At 43.8% G+C, this 22,364-nt stretch overlaps 1 protein-coding gene across 1 annotated transcript in view; it reads right to left on the reverse strand.

Annotated features, from left to right (window-relative positions):
- Positions 1 to 1,574: 1,574 nt before the first annotated feature.
- Onecut2 (one cut homeobox 2) overlaps positions 1,575 to 22,364 on the reverse strand; it is a 48,681-nt gene continuing 27,891 nt past the window's right edge. The window contains exon 2 of the mRNA XM_057789015.1: positions 1,575 to 3,722. Coding sequence (XP_057644998.1) covers positions 3,436 to 3,722 — 287 coding nt within the window. The 3' untranslated portion in view covers positions 1,575 to 3,435. The remainder of the gene's footprint in view (positions 3,723 to 22,364) is intronic.

Genomic DNA, 22,364 nt, shown 5'->3' on the forward strand with positions numbered 1-22,364 from the left:
AAATGATGCCCATACACAGGATAGGCCACACTGGACACGGAAGGAGGTGGCTCCCCAGGGATGGGAATCTGGGACTCTCCTCACACTCTGCCATATGTCTTTTCTCCAGGGTTGAGCTATGTCCCGCCATGACCCTCCCCATGACCCTGTTCCACCCCAGTGGGAGCTATGGTTGCAGTCAAGCTTCTCAATACAAATTGGTAATTACTACCCTGAGGACACCTGATCAACCTATTGCAATAGGCGCTGGACTTCCCCATGAGAAGTCCCTGGTGGCTCCGCTCACTATGAAGAATCTGGACTACCCTGATGGATGAGGCATCTACTGGAAGGTGGATTTCTGGGAGTTCTACTCCACAGTGGGTGGGAATGGACCACTAAGCATTCCCGGAACTGCCAGCCACAGTAGCTCTGAGCTAACCTGGTGGAGAAACCTTGCTTAGCATGGTTGAGGCATAGAACAGAGATGACTAGATGCAAATAAAACTCATTTATATCATGAATCCATTCATCAGCAGGTTACATGTAGTCATACTTAAATGTGACTTTCAACTTTTCCCATAAATTGACATAGAAATATGAATACTGCCAGACAACCATAGTGGCAAATTAACTCTGGAATGGTATGAGACATGAGAACAGTTGTGAACCCAATACTCAGAAAATGGAACGTATGAGAAAAGATGGCATGTTGACAGGAAAACTTTGGGTTGTCACCAATGCAGGTTGGTCTATATATGTACTCATACATTTAATATATATATATATTTATATCTTTCTTTAGAAATGCAACTTTACAGATGACTTTTTTAAAAAGCTAATAGAAAAGTAGAAACTGGCAATTCTTTTTACATGTTTCCCCACCCCCAAATGAAGCCCTGTTAATATGTGGCAGTCACATGAAGATGAGGTTGTAAATTTCTCTATAAATTCTTTGGTTCTGTGGCTCTGGAGAGGACATATCACCAAGACTCCTACCCCTGACCCTTGCTCCCCTCCTTCCCCTAATGATGAGACACTGAACATAGAAGCAACCAAGTCTAAGGGTTAAGCAACAAACATTCAAGCGAAAATAGTATATCCCAGACTCTGTTGAAGAGAGAGGGGAACGGCATTCAGTGTCCCAACATCTCAAATTTGGGGTCCATGGAACCTTGTGGGGGGATTCCATGCTGAGTAAAAAGCTATAAGACAAAACTAAAGGGAAGCAATGAAATCAAAGAATGACCCTTTCCTTTCGTTGCTTAAAGAAACAAAATCAATTACCTCTGTACAGATTAATGACGCGATTAGTATTTTAGCCAGGCAAAAGAAGGTAACGAACTGAGACAAAAGGTGTGAGAATCCTCGTCTTTGGTATTGTAGCTGTTGAGGTTTCTGTTGCTCTGTTCCATGTTCTTTTGAAAAAACTGCATAGGCACAAATTAAAGACAATCTTCAGCTTAAGATTACCGAGTGAGTTGTCAAATGAAGCAGCGGCCACTGAGGCTCTTCTGTGTTCTGATTCTTATCTCAACCCTTTCAAATCTGCTTCCAAAAAAAAAAAAAAAAAAAAAAAGTCCCAAGAGGTCTGTTTGAACACAGTGTGTCTTCGGTGTTTTTCGTTTTTGTTTTTATTTTAGCGTGCTTTTCTTGTTAGTGGTGATTTCCGGTGATTGATGGGATCATTTACTCAGTTTAATGGGACAGTTCTGTTTGTTGCAGAAGTAGGTGCAGAAAAAGATTCTTTGGTTTCAATTAAGTAATTCATACAAAAGTCAGTCTTAAGTGTCTGTAAAGAATCATTGCAGCGTTTGGCTTGCTTGGAACACCTCATGGTGCCCACCTGGGGCCATTCACTGGTAAATATGCACATAGTGACCTTTGTAATCTCCCAGAGTTCTGTGGGCCCTCTTCCACTCGCTATGAGAAAGTGACAACCAGAGCTGGCGTTGTGAAGCCACCGCCTGGATGCTTGGCGAATGTCATTGACATAGCTGGTTTGCTCAGCCAGAGGGTGAGCCCAAGACAAGAGCCGAATACCACTTGGAGTTACAGAGGTGTTCTGATCTCTAAAAGTAATCACAGTATTTGTAGGCTAGAAAATGGCAGATAATAAATGTCTTTGGTTTGCAGTATTCTGCTTCTTTGGTGTGCTGTGTTCTTTCCAGATTCAGTCAGCTGTTTTACAAGGATGAATCGACAATGGAAGAGAGTTAGGAAGAGACGACAAGATGTGGCTTATTGAACTGTTTCTTTCTAGAAAACAACAGAAGCATCCCAACTCATGGGATGGGATAGAGGACAACATAAATCAGCAAGAATGAGAATGAATCGCATGGTAGTCGTAATGCACAGAGGAGGAACCGGGTGACTAGTAAATCAAGGACATGGTAATGATCTAAAAAAAAATCTACATCTTTTTAAACGATGCATTTGCTCCTGTACTGTAACAGTTAACTTGGCCTCCTGAGTGTGCATCTGCCTTATGGACAAATAGAATTTGTAACAAACTGCAAAGTGTGCTTGAAGCCATATTTCCAATGATTCCCTAATGACTTCACAACAGCAAGGCAGATCTAAACCACCTTGTCAAACTGGATGCATTGAAACCAGAACCTTCCTTATTTCTGTTTTTTCTTCGTTGTGCTTGATACTTTGAGCTCAAGTGAACTGACTTTTTTTTTTTTTCCCCGACGGATCCAAAAGACCACATGAGATTTCCAGGAGGTAAGGAAAAGGAACATTGTAAACTGAAACGAACCTAAAACTTTCTAAACTATACAGTGAAAAAATGCCTGAGTTGGAAAAAACAGGTCCTTGGATTTTTATTGATTTTCATATTTAAAACTTGTGCTCAGTAATTACCATTCTGATTTTTTGTAATGTTATGGCTGAGAATTTTAGTATATTGTGATATAAAGACGCTAAGCACTTGGGAAGCAAATGAGGTCTTTCTTGTTGTTGAATTCTTCTCATCACGTAGTGTCTTGGAATCCTACGCTGTGTCTTTACTCAGGCCAAATTCCCACTATTACCCATGGGCAACAGACGCAAGAGATTGACGGGCCCGAATGGGAATGTTGACGCTTACAGCCATGCTGAGCTCGACTGACACCCTGCTATAGTGAACTCGCTCCAAGAAGGCCCCATTTGTATCTCTGGGATGCCTAGCATGCTCAGAGGACACTGTCTGGTTCAGAGAGATTCGTTTTCAGCGCGCACTTGAACTCTGTAGCCATTTAAAACAAAAGCGAACACAATGAACACCTGGCCTATGATTACAGCTAGAAGAGACGTTTCAAGAGAATTGTGCTTTCAAGTCACCAGTGAAGGGCCCCAGCTAAGAATCTGACGTCTGTGATTTTTTTTCTTTTTTTTTTTGGTATTTTGGGTTTTTTTGGTATCTGTTGTCCTCATTTGGAGGTGACTTGTGCCCAGGTGAGAGTCCATGGATCATGCTTTGGTACAAGTGCTGGAGGTGGAGGAGGAGCCTCCCGTGCTTAGGTCATCTTGCCATTTCTCCAGGCTGCGGCGCCGGGCGTTCATGAAGAAGTTACTGACCGTGGTCAGCTCCAGCCCCAGTTGCTGGGAGATGGTGATCTGCATTTCCTTCGAAGGACGCTTGTTCTCTTTGAAGATGGCGAAGAGCGTTCGGCGTTGGAGGTCCGTGAACACCAGGCGGGATTTCTTCTGGGAGTTGTTTCTGTCTTTGTTGGGTTCTTGCTCCTTGCGTTTGCACGCTTGAGGGAGAGAAAAGAAAAGGGAACGGGGTCAGTGATAGTGTGAGAACCCAACCAGAAGGTGATCCATTGAAAACATTGACAACATCGTATAGGGGACGGAAACTGTTAGGTTTTATTGTGTGGATTGCTCAGCTGTCAATAGCAAACCTACCCAGTTCATCTTGGTGACGGGAGGCCTCAGTTAGCAATCACCCCTTCCACCTCTCTCTCCCTCCCTCTCTCTTCCTCCCCCATACCCCCACCCTGCCCCCAGAACCAGTTGTGGTGAAAAAGGTGGGGCAGCCCTGCATTTGGGGGAGAGTCAGTTGGCAAGCGGGTGCCCTTTGCACGTTCACCCTCTATAGCTGTTCTCTGTTAAGCCGAAATCACTTCTGAAGTTAAAAGTCCCCCCAACACACAAGCAAGGCTTCAATTCACACAACTCCAAAAGTTGTTAACAGGATGAAACACCAGGTGACAGTTGAAAGCATCCTGACCCAAATCCTGTCCATCTAGACATTTAAATAGCAAAACCAACCAAACAAAAGTCACGGGAAAGTCAGTTCAGCCACCTCTATTTTGGCCACTTTAAAGTGAAGCCAGAACAGGAAAACAGGTGTGTGTTTGTGTGAGTGGAGGGGTAGGAAACAAGCCAAAGATGCAATGACAGCCTTTAGGGTCCTAAATATGTCTATTGCCATATGCTTTGATGTAGGAGACGTGAGAAGCTACAAGTGAATGACTTATGTGACCAGGACATTATTTTAGCCATCAGCACCTCTCCCTTAGTCTGCAACTTCTTAGCAGGTCGGGACCAATTGTGTCTGATATTCCTAACTGACTCTTTGGAGCAGGCATATAGGTTCTACTTGGCACAGAGGTGAAAAATGGCATCTTGACTCAGGGAATTAAGTTCTTCCTACTGAAACTTCCAGAACCAGACCTCCATTGTCTGCACTGTTCTCAACATCATGATTGTCCAAGTTTCTGAAGAGTATCTCACTAAACTCTCAGCACTCAATCACTTTTCTAGCCTGAAGTTCCAAAGTCCTCCCACGATGGCATCTCCCCAAATCAACATGGTAAGGTCTGTTACAGCAACACCCCACTCCTGATGCCAATTTGTCCTAGGCAGTGTTCTACCGCTGTGATGAAACGCCATGACCAAAAGCAGCTTGGGAAGGAAAGGGTTTTATTCCACCGAGTTCCCTATAACAGTTCGTCATCAAAAGCCGCGAGGACAGGAAGTCAAGCAGGAGATGGTGCAGAGGCCGTGGAGGGGTGCTGCTTACTGGCTTGCTCCTCATGGCTTGCCCACCCAGGGATGGTACCATCTACAATGGGCTGAGCTCTCCCATTAATTAGTAATAAAAAAGATGCCTTGCAGAGGACTCTTATGGAGGCATTTTCTCAATTGAGGTTGTCTCCTTTCAGACAAGTCCAGCTTGTATCCAGTTGATATAAAACTAAGCAGCACACACAGCTTTCAGAAAAGTGATTATAAGGGCTAAATAATGCAATTCATTCAAGCCGCCGTGTTGAGACACGAAAACATGGGTTAACATGACTTCAGAGAGTCTCAAGCTTCCCGGGGGTGTTGCATAGCCTCAACAGTGTTATGTGGGGAAGGGCAGGAAAGATAAGGTTGGGCAGCCTCCTCTACAGTTAAATTCCACTGGGTACCTGACTCTCAGGATAGGAACCACAGCTGCTCTGTGGTGAGCAGATACCTTTCTGCACATCTCAGAGTACTGATGGGCAAATGTGCCTAGACCTTAGTCCAGGCATTCCTGCTTGTGGAACATTCTTGAAGAGTTTGGGATCTGTTGTTATGTAGATGCTTATATACCCTTACTAAATTCATATTTTGAGATTCTGGTCAAAGGCAACATTAGGAGGGTAGGGCTTGGGGGAGGCAGCTAGTTCATGAGGCCAGAGACTTTGTGACTAGTGCTCTTATAGGAGCGCTAGTGATGCCTTCCAAACATGTGAGGGTGCATAGCAATACCATCATCTGTGAACCAGAGAACAGTCCCTTGATTTCTTTTTCCTTTCCAGTCTCCTGAGAAAATGAACCCCAGTTGTTATAATACAGCTCATGATATTTTACCATAGCAGCTGGAATGGACTTGAAGAAGATTTAACTCAAGGACAACACCCATAGGGAAAATACTCGGAAACTAAAGCTTCTCTCACCAAACTCACAGATGCTATGTACCATACAGAAACAAAGAGGACTCACTCCTGAAGTAAACAAGATGTGTACTTTCTAAGGGCTGCAGGAGCACAGGGACCTTTAGTGGGAAAACTGCTGGGACCCGTCAGTTTGGGTAAATAATTTCTTCCTGGTTTGTCCTTCTCTTATTAAGAAGAAAAAAATAGGAGGAAGAGGAGAGAAAGAGGGGGGGGGGAGAGAGAGGGGGGGGAGAGGGAGGAAGAAATGAAGAAGAAACAAAGAAAATGAACCATATTATCTTTCAAAAGTAAATATATCCACACAAGCACATTTTTCTTGGAGGCTTTAGGGTTTTTCTCATGAAGGGAGGCTCCCTGGCAATGTGATTTCAGGCAGCAGTTACTGAGACTGCCTGCCACGCCACCCTTGGATGGCTTCCCCATGCACACTCCCTTGCTCAGTCCTACCCCTGCACACGCCACCAAGTTCTCACGGCTTGTTGGATTATGTGGGTTCCTGTCTGGCTGTCATAAGTGCATGTTAGACGCTTGTGTCACATTTCAGGGCATCTATCAAAGTGATTCTGAACGTTATGGCGTGCAGGAGGCACCTGAAGAGCACTTTACAAACAGATGTGGATGCCGCCAGGGTTGGGGGTGGGTTGAGAGTCTGCATTCTTCATTAGCTCCTAGGTGATGCTGTCCCCAGTGGTCCACATGACTCAGTCTGAATTACTTGCTTTCTAAGATTTTCCGGAGCAGCTGCTGCATGGAAGCTCTGTGGCCAGAGGTACCTGGATTCAAGTCTTGACTCCCACTTGGGACCCCACTTGGGACCCCAGAGAGCTTAACCCTTCAGGGCCTGTATTCCTGAGCCAAATAAGGAGAGCTCACAGTGCCAGTCTCCACTCATTGGGTTACTCCAGCAATCACCAGGCAGGATGATTGTCATCTTAAAAGGAAATAAGAGGACACCTAGATAATGAGAGTGATGGTCCCGAGGCCAAGCTCCTCCCTCCCTTCCAGAGAACAGCTCCTGTTCCAAGGGGAGGGGCCTCCGTGCAGGGCAATGCTTAGTCCTCTCCAGAGACCCTGTGGAGTGCTGTGCTATTACACTCCAGACAGCTTCTTCTGAGATGTGGGAAACAATGCCCTGTCCCAAACTCCTGGGGGTGGAGCCTTCATCTGGAGGATTCTTAATAAATAGGGATGCCCAATTATCACCTGATAAAATCTGAGCAAATAGCTTCTGTAAACATTGGCTGGGGTCCTCTGTCAACTCGCCCTCCTCTGGATTAGTCCTGAAGCCCTCAATTTTTATACCGATATTGATTACCCTTCAGAGAAGCCTCTATTTGTGTTTTTAGTAGGGCGATTACATTGTGTGGGAGAAGTCCACATTGGTTTGTCAGATTGTATTTGGTGAGATACAGACAGATGAGATAGATATTAGATTTATATACTTAGAAAAATATCAAATGCTTAAAATGTTCAGCACTGCCAAGAAATAACGGATCGATACTTTCTTTCTATGCTCTTCCAATGGCTTTCTGAATTCGCCAGAATACAGACCAGCAGAGGCCATGTTCCAGTAAATGTACGCCAAGTCAAGCAGGCCCAAGTAATGAAATAGCTGGACTGAACTTGTTCAGAGTATCAGCAGCTGGAAGTTGGCAACTCATGAGTTCCACTCACAAAGTCAGCTGGTCAGTGTGACTGGTCCAGGTGTGGAGAACAGGTATTTGTGGAGTGATCAGCCGTAAGTGGGACATGTATAGCAGAAGAGGGAGCAGAAACATTCTAAGAGCCAGAACTTGGGGAAGACTGGGGCAAAACAGTGTCTCTGGACACAAGAAGACCACTGTCCTCCTGAGCTCACAGAAGCTGTAGGTGTCCACATAAGCTTAAGCCAGTCATCACGGCAGCACGGCTGGGAGAAGGACTCCCAAGCCCCATCCCAAGCTGAGGCGCTATTGATGTTTGGCAGTTGATGGCCGCCAAGAAAAAAAAAAGACAATTAAATGATCCCTAATGATATTCTGCTACACTTGTAGATTGGTGACTAGCCCAATTGTCATCAGAGAGACTTCATCCATCAACTGATGGGAGCAGATGCAGAGACCCAAAGACAAATGTTAGGTAGAGTTCAGGGAATCCTGCAGAAGAAAGGGAGGACTGTGGGAGCCACAGGGATCAAGGACACCATGAGGAAATCCACAGAACCAGCTAACCTGGTTTATAGGAGCTCACAGAGACTGAACCAACAACCAGGGAGTCTGACCTAGGCCATCTGCACATATGTGACAGTTGTGTAGCTTGGTCTTCTTGTGGGACCCCTAACAGTGGGAGCAGGGGCTGTCTCTGGCACTTGTGCTAGCTCCTGGGACCCTTTGCCTCACACTGGATTGCCTTGTCCAGCCTTCAACTTGATATGCCATGTTTGGTTGATATCTACGAGAGGCCTGCACATCTCTGCACAGAAATGGAGGAGGAGTGGATGGGGGGAGGGGAGGTGATAGGGGAGGACTGGGAGGTGAGGAAGGAGGAGGAAGTAGTTGTCTGGTTGTAAAAATAAATAAATAGGGCTGGAGAGATGGCTCAGAGGTTAAGAGCACTAGCTGCTCTTCCAGAGGTCCTGAGTTCAATTTCCAACAACCACATGGTGGCTCACAACCATCTATAATGAGATATGATGCCCTCTTCTGATCTGTAGGGAAAGATGCAGGCAGAATGCTGTATACATAATACATAAATAAATATTTAATAAATAAATAAATAAAAGTTTAAAAAAGAGATTGTTTTCTTTAGTGGTATGATAAGTTGCTCATGCTTACGACCAGTGGCCCTCACTCATGTACATAAGGGCAGCACTGGTTGGACTCAGTGAGCTATAGAAAATGAGGTCACGCAGTCAGGAGAGAGATGTGAAAGAGGGCATCTGGAAGTGGGGAGACAGAAGTACGTGGTCGAAATACATCGCGTGGACACATCAAATTCTCAAAGAATAAATTAAAATAGTATATTATAATAAGCAAATAAAAAGCAAAGTCAGTTGCTCAGAAACAGAATGAAATAGTTTTGCCTTTGAAAGTCTAAAGAAGTCAACAGATGGAATGACAGGTGGCGTGAGGTTGTGAACCTCAGTATTCTTTTGTTGTTATTGTTGTTACTCTTTTTTTATTGATTTTTATTGAGCTCTACATTTTTCTCTGCTCCCCTCTCTTCCTCTCCCTTCCCCTTTAACTCTCTCCCATGGTTCCCACGCTCCCAGTTTACTCAGGAGATCTTGTCTCTTTCTACTTCCCATGTAGATAAGATCCATGTATGTCTCTCTTAGGGTCATCATTGTTGTCTAGAACCTCAGTATTCTTAAAACAAGCACCAGCGCCAGCTATCCCCAGAGACACAAGTAGCCCTGTAAATGGTTCCGGTATTGTTATTAAACTCTACAGTCAATATGTACCCATTTCTGAGTGGCTAGGAAAGTGCCAAGTGTCTCCCTACAACTGAGGAATGTGTCAGAGACCCCAAATAACAGCAGATGTTCACAGGCAGTGTTGATGGAGTCTTGCTACAGCCTAATGCTGGCCAGTCCCACCCAGTTTCCAGCTACCTGAGGGGAATTTCACACTGGAAGGTGGGTCAATGGCATCCTGACTACCTGGGTCCATTTCTCTTTAGGAAAAAAAAAAGCCAAGAGAACATAGCTGAGTCAATGAATGAACTCCATGCTAGTGAGGCTGGTGTGAATCCAGGCGACTTCCAGCCATCTGTGACTGTCCCCCACCCTCTTTATGTGGAGCATAAGGACTTCAAAAGCTCCTGTCCAGCTCAGAGATGGGGATAACCATCTGTTTATCTACCACAAGGTGATTGCCCCTGCCACCATGCCTGTTTCCTCTTCCCAGAAGGAATTCTGCTGATTCAGCTTGGTAAATTTTGGACAGACAAGAATCCACGGATCTGTCCATAACCTGTGACTAACGGGAAAGGGCAGCAGGCAGCTACCTATCAGGTACAGGTGCACTGATAGAGTGGGGTGTTAACCATGGGTTTCTAGTGGAGGCTCTGGTCCAGGTGCAAGCCAGCCCTCACATCTCAACAGGTCAACTTGCCTCTTACCTGGTCACCACTTGATTTGCCGCCTTTGGTGTATGAAGGAGATTAATAAGATAAGACACTGAATAGCCTGGGATGTGATACTTCCCATAGCGATCCTTCTTAGCCAGGAGGGAGAGATCAGTTCTCTCCACATGGCTCCATCTCAACTCCCTAGATGGCCAAGTCTTATTTGCTTTGGAAGGGAGCTTCTTCTAGAATTATGTGGTCTCAGTTGTCCTCTGACACTCAGGTCTTTAGCTGTGCCCACTGGTCACCCTGGGCAATGTGTAGGAATTGTGGTCAGAGACCTGAGTTGGGATTTATCAAGCTAGAAACAATTTGCATCTGTGGAAGACATCAGGAGGTGTGTGGTGTGGTGTGGTGTGTGGTGTGGTGTGTGTGTGTGTGTGTGTGTAAGGCAGTGTCTGGCTCTGGAGGCAGGTACAGGTGGGTGAGGTCATTTGGGTACCACACTTCTCCTAGACTCATGATTTATCCCATAGGTTCAGTGCCTTTAGGTTCTCAAAGCCTCTAAACACTTATTTGCTTTGCTTAATACAAGATACATGTGATCTTGACTGGCACAGAGATTGCTGTTTCATTGAGGCTCTTCTTGAACGTGTGGCAACCCTCCTGCCTCTAACACCTGAGTGCTGGGATTCTAGGCATGAGCTACCATACCTGGTCACCTGAACATCTTTTTACCTCCTGTAGCCTGGTCTTTGCCATAGTCATAGATCTTTGGGGTCCTTGTTTGGTGAGAGGCTGTCACTTTCATAATGAAAATGAGGAACCCAGAAAAAATAAGGACCAACAGAATCAAAGTTAGTAGCAAGATGCCCCATTGAACTTTCTTTCAACATGTTTTAGAGGAAGGTAAAGCAGAGGTACTGATTCCTGTTTACAGTTCATAAAAGTTCAGTGGCCCCTCTTTGCTGAGGTTGACAGTCAGCAGACTCAGAACCTCCCTTTTCAACCCCCTAATAATGCCCTCCTTGAAGTAAACGTGACTTAAAGCATGGCTTGAATTACCCTGCCTTTCAAGAGCAGAAATGCGCCCCATTGCCTTGGGTTTTACACCACGAATTCCGATCCCCATCAGGGTATGTGGCCCTTTCTTATATTGGGCTGAGACCCTCTTTAAGCCTGGAACTCTGAAACAGAATTATTAATATGAAATAACAATAGAACCCCCATGTAGTGGCCTCATTAAACAGGAAGAGATGGGTTTTCATCCTTCCTATACTGGCAGCTTTAGGGGATGCACGCAGAGAGAATTATACTGTCATAGTGGAGGCTCATGAATTATTTGGTGGAGAAAGAGGCCTGAGCAAGTCCTTGGTCCCAAACAGTAGCAGGATGAATATAGTCCAAGGGGACCCCAGTGTCTGGGGATGATGGCTTGTCCCTTCTTGTCCCTTCATCTCTGATCTTCTATGTTTCTTCTAGATGTTTCTGCTTCCCTTCAGTTCTCACTTACTTTTCTGGGACTGTCTTGTCCATCCTTGTCCTTCAAGAACCCAAGTGTCCTTTCTGTCCCCTCAACCACACTCCCTCCTCCCTCCTCACCCCCCAGCTCATGTGTCACCTCCAAGTATGACATTGCTTCCTGTGTCGATCTGGTAACACCCAGAGTCTTCGCAAATGACTTTTTCTTTTAACCCTCTCCCCTCTGAAACCATGAGTGCTCGCACCAAAAAGAGGCACTATAATGCTACAGTTTGGATATAGTTTAAGTGTTTAAAAGATTGCTGCCATGCATTTAAGAGGCAGGATCTAGTGAGAAGGTCTGGGGTTATTAACGTGTGCCACCAAAGTAAAAATGTCATTCTTGTAGGATGTCATGTCTCCCTTTAGCTTCCTGCTCTGCTATCTGATCTCCATTTTATCTCTCACTTGGCATAAAGCCTTCTGCCCTATGACTTTCTGCTATACAGTCCTCATCAAAGCCACAATGACACCAATGCCATATCACTCCAGTAATGAGTTAAATGCACCCCTCTTCTTTGTAAGATGCCCAGTTGAAGGTATTTCATCATAGCAAAGAAAACAGAGGTCATTACAGAGAGCTGAGATAAGGCAAGAGAGTCCTAGCTCTGTCAGCAAAACACAGAGTAAGCCAGAGACTCTCAGGGCTGGGTGAGGGGAGCTAGTCTGAGGGCTGGTGATGAAGGGCCCGGCTTTAGCATAAGCACGCTGGATAAAAGTTTGTCTCGGCTCTGGGAATGCTACCAACAGGCCAAGGCTAACTGTGGGAGGAGATGAGCTGACCCAACTCCAGCCATACTGGATCACCCCCAGCTGACCCCGCAGCTGACTGCAGATGCTTGAGGAAGCACAGCTGAGATCAGCCAAGTGCAACCTGGATCAGCAAAACAGCCAGGCCAAGCCACAGACTCCCGAGTAGAAATAAATGCTGACATCTGCCACCTGCGTTGTGGTTATGTTATGCAACCTGATTGTGGTGAGAGCCAGTAGACACCAAAGCCAAGAACAACCTTTGCCTCTCTGCTCATGGACTGAGTCAAAGGCAGGGTTGAAGCTTCATCTAGGAGCCAAGCCGCGTCCAGGTCACCATTGGCCCTTAAGCAGCTGCATTCCCTTCGGCCTGAGTGTCCTCACTTACTGGGAACTCTAATGCCCACTGCTCCAGGACATCAGGAAGCTCGCTGTGGGCTGAGGACAGAACCAGGTCAGTAACATGCCTGCTATGCAGACACAAGGACCTGAGTTTGGATCCCCAGAACCTAAGTAAAAAAACCAAGCAAATTGGTGGTGTCTCTTACCCCGCCATTAGGAGGACGGAGACAGGAGGATCCCCGCGCCTCACTGGCTAGCCAGCATAGCTGAATCAGCATCTGGCCTCCACATATATGTACACACATGTTCCCACATGCGCATATGTATATATACACACACACATACACACACACACACAAGCAATGCCAGCTGTCACATTCAATACACAGATGTTCAGTAAACATGACTCTTGTTTCTCCTTCACAGACAAAAAGGAATGTGGTTTCAGAAGGGGAGGTTTAGAGTTCATGGTCTGAAGGGCTGGAGAGACAGCTCCATGGTTAAAAGCTTTTGCAGTTGCTGGAAAACAGCCCATGCAGGGCCTCCCATGATGGCCAGTCACTCTAGCTCTAGGAGCTCACTTCTGGGTCCCGTGAGCACTTGCACATATGTGATAGACACTCAAGGCAGAGACATACACACACATTTAAAAAAATTAACTCATGATTTCAAGTGTTTTTCATACCTTACTTAACAGTATGTGAACTTGCCATAGGGTGAATGGCAAATAAAAATTCATTTTTCCCCCCTTATTTTCTCATTTAGTTCCCAGTATCGTGCAAAAGATAAGACCATGGTGGACTTTTTTTTTTTTTTTTTTTTGCCTGTGTCAGAGGGCCTGAAAGCCTCCTGATCACAGTTGTTTCTAACATCACTAATTTATATTCAAATACATTCTATCTGCGATGGATATTGTTAGCACCACGCTCTATTCACCTTGCGTTCATGATGCTCTTACCAGAATGGAGATGGGGATAGAGGTGGGGAAAGGAAACCATCACTGGTGTGGATCTGTCAGCACCTGCAAGTCTATAGGTCTGAAGTTTACAGAAAAATCCTTTGTCTTTTCACCTGAAGAGCCTGAAGCTAGGGACTGTCCAAAGAGGGGAGAGAGTGACCTTCAGCAAGGAGGCCCATCCCAAGAGAGAGCCAGGGAGACAGGGTTGGAAAACACCAAGGGCAAAAAGTTCACGCTGCTCTTTTTGCGCAGTCTATGGGCTTCTGAGAAAAGAGGAAAGGAAATTAACTCCCTTCACCTCTGGGCTTGTAAGAGGTGACTCCAGTACCGACAGAGAGTGAGCTAACCCTGTCTCTGGAACTAATTTGCACAGTTAAGAGTCTACAGGGAAAATAAAGGGATCCCTCACATTCAAACAAGGAAGCCAGCAGGACTCACAGACTGGGCTGGTACAGATTTAGTGTTTGGTTGGCCATCCATGCTGGTAAATCTGTCCTGCAGGCTGCTTGGGCCAGCAGAGGGACAGGCGACAGTACACTGCTAAAAGGGCATGGGGAGTGGAGGCTGATACATAGGAGACTTGGTCTCAGGCTCCAAAATGTTGTGTTGGCTACCGAGGGCCAGTTGAATGACCTGGGTGAAGCAAGGGCTTACTTTGGACATGGGTGTAGTAATAGGAGCGGCGGGCTACGTTCCTGGCACCTGGCCGCCCGCACGGCTAGTTTATGTCCTGAAATAATTACACAGAAACTGTATTCTTTTAAACACTGTCTGGCCCATTTGTTGTAGCCTCTTATTGGCTAGCTCTTACATATTGATCTAACCCATTTTTAATATTTTGTGTAGCACCATGAGCTGGCTTACCAGGGAAGATCTTAACCTGCGTCTGTGTTTGGTGGGAGAATCATGGCGACTACCTGACTCCGGCTTCTTTCTTTCAGCATAAAAGAGTCTGCGAGACATTCTGCAGGACACAGCAGATAGTGACTAAACTGCCTTTAAAATTTCTTGCTTCATAAAAATGTCTGCTAAAAACTATGGGTCTGTAGGCTAAAGATGTATGCCCCAACGGTACAGAGGAACTTTGGGTGACTGTCCAGGCAGCGAGATGTCTCTGTCATTTCTAGAGTTTTCTTATTTCTTGTTTACTTAGGTAATATTATATCCTTCTGGAGTCTTTAATGGACTTAAAAAATGGATACATAGTTGTAGTTTTTCTTAGTTATGATAAAAGATAAAATAGATATAAATATTGTAACTGTAATTCTTGCTTGATAACTGTTTTGCTATATGTAATTTTACTATGTTAAAATAAAAGCCTTCTTTTTTGTTTAAACAGAAAAAGGGGAAATGATGTGGGAGTGATTTCTTTCTAATCTGTTGCTTTCATTGGTTAATTAATAAAGAAACTGCCTAGGCCCATTTAATAGGTCAACCCTTAGGTGGGCAGAGTAGACAGAACAAAATGCTGAAAGAAAGAAGCCGAGTCAGGTAGTCGCCATGACTCTCCCACCCAATACAGATGCAGGTTAAGATCTTTCCTGGTAAGCCAGCTCATGGTGCTACACAAAATATTAAAAATGGGTTAAATCAATATGTAAGAGCTAGCCAATAAGAGGCTAAAACTAATGGGCCAGACAGTGTTCAAAAAAATACAGTTTCCATGTAATTATTTCGAGTAAAGCCATGCGGGCGGCTGGGTGCCGGGGACGCAGCCCCGCAGCTCCATATTACAGCACATGGGGCAGTTTGAAAGTCATTATCCTATTACTTTGTGCTCCTGGAATTTAAGAAACTATAAGTAGTTTGCAAGTTCTCCCCGCCTTTCTGAATTCCTGGCTTATCAATAAGGTGCGCTATGATCCAGATGACCAAAGACGCAGTACCGTGAACTTGGTTCTTGAAAGCTAAACTCTTAACTACCTCAGTTCTCCCTTGGTTAGAGACAGATGGGAAGCACACTAGCTTTTTCTCAAAGGAGAAAGCTGCTTTCCTTAGAAACTGTCTCTACAGACCACTTCCTAAATATAACCCCAGTAGCACAGACACTGAGAGAAATAGTTAATAAATGGGACCTCCTGAAACTGAGAAGCTTCTGTAAAGCAAAGGACACGGTAAACAAGACAAAATGGCAGCCTACAGAATGGGAAAAGATCTTCACCAACCACACATCAGATAAAGGTCTGATCTCCAAAATATATAAAGAACTCAAGAAATTGGTCATCAAAAGAACAAATAATCCAATAAAAAAAATGGAGTACAGACTAAACAGACAACTCTCAACAGAGGAATCTAAAATGGCTGAAAGACACTTAATGAAATGTTCAACATCCTTAGTCATCAGAGAAATGCAAATCAAAACAACTCGGAGATTCCATCATACACCTGTCAGAATGGCCAAGATCAAAAACACCGATGACAGCTTATGCCGGAGAAGATGTGGGGAAAGAGGAATGCTCTTCCATTGCTAGTGGGAGCACAAGCTTGTACAGTTGTTTTGGAAATCAATATGGCATTTTCTCAGAAAATTACGAAACAATGTACCTCAAGACCCAGTGATACCACTTTCGGGTATATTCCCAAAGGATGCACAATCATACCACAAGGACATGTGCTCAACTACATTCATAGCAGAATTATTCATAATAGCCAGAACTGGAAACAACCTAGATGCCTCTCAACTGAAGAATGGATAAAGAAGGGCTGGAGAGATGGCTCAGAGGTTAAGAGCATTGCCTGCTCTCCCAAAGGTCCTGAGTTCAATTCCCAGCAACCACATGGTGGCTCACAACCATTGTAATGGGGTCTGGTGCCCTCTTCTGGCCTGCAGGCATACACACAGACAGAATATTATATACATAATAAATAAATAAATAAATAAATAAATATTTTTTAAAAAAGAATGGAAAAAGAAGATGTGGTACAATTACACAATGGAATACTACTTAGTGGTAAAAAATAATGACATCTTGAAATTTGCAGGCAAACAGGTAGATCTAGAGAAAAAGTTGAATTACACATGAAGACAAATGTAATATGTACTCACTCCATAAGTGGCTTTTAGACACAAAGCAAAGAAAACCAGCCTACAGTCCCCAACCTCAGAGAACCTAGACAACAAAGAGGATCCTAAGAGAGACATACATAGGTCTACATAGGAAGGAGAAAAAGATAAGATCTCCTTAGTAAATTGGGAGTGTGAGGGTCACAGGAGAAGGAGAGAGGGAAGGAGGGGGGAGCAGAGAAAAATGTATAGCTCAATAAAAATGATAAAAAAGAATGCATGCCACAATAAGAAAGATTGATCCTATTCACATCAAAATCGTATGTTTTTTTGTCCTGGTGGTTAAAAATATGGATAATTATGCTCATTTATTTTGCATAGGACACGACTGCATTAATGAACTCCATTAGTTCTAGAAACTGACATACATGTCTCATCCAGAGATGCCTCAGACCCAAACCTGAGGTTCCAAAGGCCCAAAGCAGTATGATATCTTTTAATCAGTTTTAAGTTGTTTCTTTGTCTTGCTTCTTTCAGAAATTTGAGAAATGACCCTTTGCCCAGGAACTGGAAGGATAATAAATTATATATACATACTTATGTATCTAATTCACATATATAATATACATGTGTACAGGTATGTATGGTATAGACACACACATGTATGCACATATGTACATAAATCAGTCTTTTTGATTCCAATTAATTGTGCTATTGATTTAGTTTGTCGATATGTATTTTACTAGCATGGAAGAAATTCTTCAAAGAAATAAATGTTTCCAGAAGGCAATAAAATAAAAAAATAAGGAAGGTGTGGTAGTGCACACTTGCAATCGCAATGCTGAGGAGGCAAAGACAGGTGGGTTCCTCAGGCTCGCTGGCTAGCTAACCTAGACTACATTCGGAATTCTAGGCCACTGGAGACCCTGCCTTAAAAACAAGGTGGATAGCACCTGTGGAATGACACCCAAGGTTGACCTCTGGCTTTCAAATATCTGCATACATGTATACTACAAACATTCTGGAGTCCAGACAGCAGGGGTAGCCTTAATTTCACAGATTCAGGAGGCCAAAGGGGCTTGGTGCTGCCCACGCATGTCTGTGCTGTACATTGAGCTGAGCTACCGACCCAGGACACATTTCTTAGCATGTGGGGGTTTATGAGGTTACCCTCGTCTACTCTTTTGGAAAACAGGGGTGATTGATGATGAACTTCTGCTCTTTCTTCACACTCCAGATCCTCTGCTTTCACACGAGTGCTGGGCAGGTTATAAGCAGGCTGGTTTGGATAAGCATCATGGCAACCTTGCAATGTCCATCTCTCCTCCAACGAAAGGCTGGCAGCACAGGGGCTGATCTCGGTTCCATCGCCTCAAGGGCAGTCTTTGGATAAAACTAGCTCTATTTCCTGTCCTTATTTTTTACTTTGAATGCAAAGTCACTGAGGGTCTGAGACTTACAAAATGAGAGCACTCAGATGTCGGTCTCTTCGTTACCAGCTGGCTCCAGTGGCAATCAGGAAGCATGCGGAAGCCTGCACTGAGAGCAACTACGCTTTCTGCTTCTGCTTCCCTTTCAGCCGAAGCTCTGAGAGCAGAAACAAGAAACACTAAAAACCAGGCAGCCAAAGCCAGATGGTCTCGGCTGTAAAACCATGAAGTTCAAAGATGACAGAATTTAGAAAGCACTTAGATGAGAACAGGAGGCTACAACTCCTAGAGGTGACTTCATTTTGTTGTGGTCCTAACCATTGCCAGGGAATGACTGAGCTCTGAGAATCCATCTGTCCTCCCATCTGATCCAGTAAGGGCTTCTCATTTAGCTGCTATGATAAATCTTTGGAGAACCCACTCTTTTAAATCACAATGGTTGACCATCCACTCTATTCAGGCAGAACACTGCCCTGAAGAAATCGCCAGCTCTCTACATAGCTGGAGACAGCTAGGGATAACATGCCTGCATGCCAGCCAGAAAGCCAGAAGCTTCAAAAGCAATTGTAGGAATGCCTGATTTCAAATGGCTAGAAGATCCAGGGAAGGCTCAACTTCCCACTAAAATCATTTTAAAGACCAAAAAGAAAGCAGAAACTCACCACATTAAAACTATAACTGGGGGTGATGGGAGGGATGTCAGCACAGAAGGAGAAGGGGAGGAGGGTAACAGCAAAGAAGTCTGAAAAATTCACACGGAATCATACCATTATTTATTTATCTAAACTACATACAATAATGTAAATCTGTATATGTATATACAAGTAACATTATACAGACTAAGCAGGCTGTATACACATATTATATATGTATATATACATATATATATACAGTGTGTGTTTATGTTTGTGTATGTGTGTGCACACTAAATAAATAAACATTTTTAAAACCTGCAGAAAAATAAGGAATGTAGAGGAAGCATTGAGGCATATGGACATAGTGACCATAATATTGGTCAGTTGATCTTTCCTGGAGTAACACAGTCTGTGTTCTCTCCTTGAAAAGAAAAATAACTTGAAGATGTCCTTCAAGTTAATAAGAGTTTAGTGAAACACAAAAGCTCGGGGATTTGATACTCTTCTCAAACAGTGGACGGCCAGCGTGTTCTGTGATGATCTCATCATGAACAGCCTCGGGAGGTTTACAACATATCAAAGCATGTTTTCTGGAAAAGTTACACTAATGGGTCTATAGGTGGGGAGCCTTGAGGATGGGGAGGCAGGTGGGCGGTCTCTCCTTTCACATCTCAGTGGTAGGTAAAGACAATTACAGCACCAGTGTTTCCGGTTTTATGTGAATAGCACAACCTCTCAGAGCTTAACCATAATATATCAAATTGTGTCAGATATATCAAATATAGAAAAAATATAATCCTACAATAAAATCAGAAGCCTATGCTTCAGAGTTTCTAGATGAGGCCTTCAAGCACCACTACGATCCTGCTCTACTGGGAAAGTAGTCATTACAATGAAACAAACGAACAAACAGATACAATGTTGAGATTTAGGAAGTGGGGAAATGGACTGACCCCAGAAACTGAACAGGGGCTGCTCTTTCTTCGCCGGCTCTTCCTTCCTATTGGCAAGAACTCTTCTATTATTGCAACCACTCTGTGAGGGGCTATTTATAATTAGAGACACCAAGGTCAAAAGAATTAAGCAAATTAATTACAGCCACATAGCAAGTAGCGAAACTGGGAAAAAATTTGGCTCGTATATACAGTCAGGCATAGTGGTACACGCCTTTAATCCCAGCACTTGGGTGACAGAGGCAGGAGGATCCCTGTGAGTTCAAGGCCAGCCTAGTCTACAGAGTGAGTCCTCGGAGAGACAGAGCTACAGAGAGACCACGTCTCAAAAAATAAAATAAAGATAAAAAAGAAAAGAAATGAAAAATAGGGTTGTCTGACTCCAGACTCCTTGCATTTACAGTACTCTATACTCTTTCTCCAGACAGAAACAGAAGCTACATTACACGATAATCTCATTTTTACCTAGAAAACTCAAGGGTTCCTGAGACAGATTATTAGGACTAATAAGGAAGTTCAATAAGATGACCAGTAATAAGATAAACACACACAAAAATCAATACGGTACCTATATAAAAAAATCTAGGGAAACAAACAAATTGCTAAAATTAATACAAGAATTAAAAAAAATTCTTAGACAGTAGACAAAAATCAATAGTATTTTGATATAATGCTACACATAGAATATTAAAAAGTATTGTGCATCAGGGTTAGAGAGATGGGTCCGTGAGGAAATCACTGGCTGTGTAAGCATGGAGGTCAGAGTTTGGACCACTGATACCCACGTAAATGCTAGGCAGACATGGCAGTCTCCTGTAGAGGCGATCCCTGGAGAAAGCTGGCTAGACAGACTAGGCAAATCAGTGAACTCTGGCTTCAAATGTGAGAACCTGCCTTAGTATAGAAGGCGGGATGAAATCAAATAAGACACGCTACTTCAGCCTCCACATGCACATATATGTGCATGTAGCCATACACAGGCTAACATGTATATGCACATGTACCATGTACACATACACACGTCAATACTATCTATACTAATATCAAAACAAGTAGAGAGACTCAATCTAACAATATGTATTGTACAAGTCTCTGGCAGAAGTTTTCCTGTTTCTTAGAGGAAATACAGGTGATCTAAATAATTGGAATGGTAGATTTGATGCCGACAAGATTCAGTTCTTCCCATATTGGTCTATAAATACAATGCTACCTCTAATCAGAAGACCAGCACCCTTCCCTCCCCCCTCTCCTTCTTCCTCCATTCTTGACAGTCTTTGAACTTTAATAAGCTAATCTGGAAATGTACAGGGAACGCTGAGGTAAAGAATGCCCAAGCTGCTCTCGGCAAAGCCCTGTTGTGTCAGCTACCCAGATGTTGGGTAAGGCACATAGTGCCACACGGGGGAGGAGAAAGCACACAACTCTAGGCCCACGGAACAGAGCCAAAGACACAAAGAAGATTCAAACCCACGAATACTGATTAATGGCAAAACATGTCTGTAAGTTTCCAGAGATTGCCCACCTCTCTGTGGGAATGCCGGAATGGTAGACCATCTGCTGCGGCACCAGGCTTTCTGTGCACTCTGGATCTTCAAACTCAGATCTTTCTGTACACACAGTAGGTGCTTCACCTACTGAGTCATCCCCCCATCCCAGAACACAGTTCTGTACAGATCACAAATCTTAGAGTGAATATAAAAAAAAATGAAATGTTCTGAAAAATAATACAAGCTAATATCCGATAATCCTGGGGAGATCTCTTAAGACTCAGTAAGTATTAATCTAAAAGAAAATGATCTATTAGGACCCATTAAAATTAAGAACGTCTGTTTACTGGAGACAGTAATCAGAGTAGAAAGAACGTCGTGGATATTTGCCATACATGTTATTGGCAAAGGGCTTGGAGCCAGGATATATAAAATCTACCAGAAATCAATAAGCAAAACCCAGACATCCTAATATGAAAATAGGCAAGGGACTACACTGTACTTCACAGAAGACACTTGAGTTTTCAATAAATATATAAAACGTTACTAAAAATTATTGGTAATCTAGGAATACAAATTAAAATGTCACACACACACACACACACCAAAATGGCAAGAAATGTAAAAGTCTTTATCTTCAAGAACTGCAAAGCTAGGGTCTGTAGAAAGCTGACTGGACTAATCTGGGAATGTACAACATTTGGAGAGCTTGACAGCATCTTCAGTGGGTGAACACATGGGGCCCCCATGGCTGGCAGTCTGCTCTTAGACTCTTCTTCAGCAGCTTGTGCCAGGCACAGGCACATGCTGCTAGGGGCCCTCACTGCTCTAGTTTATGCCAGCATCACTCCCAAGTCACAAGAGTCAGCATTGGCATTTCCTTGCTTGAAGTCTTTCTCTGTATGCCATGCCCTACCCTGCCCATGGGCAAGACCAGAGAGCCCCTTCCATAATTCCCTGGTCAATGAGCAATTAGGGCTACCAGATGAACTGGCTTCCTTGGGTAGGGCATCTCTGAGGTGTGTGTGAATGTATGCGTCCTTGCTATTTCTTTCTTCCCTTCTTAAATGAACTTTATTGTTTAAAAAAATCACAAATAAAAACCACACGCCAAAATTAACTGGACCTAAAATTTAAATTTACACAACTCAATGAACTTCCATACATTTAGAACGAGCATTCGGAACAGAAGCCGTGGAGCTGCACATTAAGTTTTACACTCAGTATCAAATATATTTTATGCACTTATCCACCACCAAAACCAAGAAATCCATAATGTGTGGTTTCTATGGCATGGCACAGAGTGTCACAGAAGGTCAAGCTCCATTTGCTGGCGC

The sequence above is a fragment of the Chionomys nivalis genome, chromosome 14 (genome assembly GCF_950005125.1).
Source record: "Chionomys nivalis chromosome 14, mChiNiv1.1, whole genome shotgun sequence".
NCBI classification, from domain to species: Eukaryota; Metazoa; Chordata; class Mammalia; order Rodentia; family Cricetidae; genus Chionomys; species Chionomys nivalis.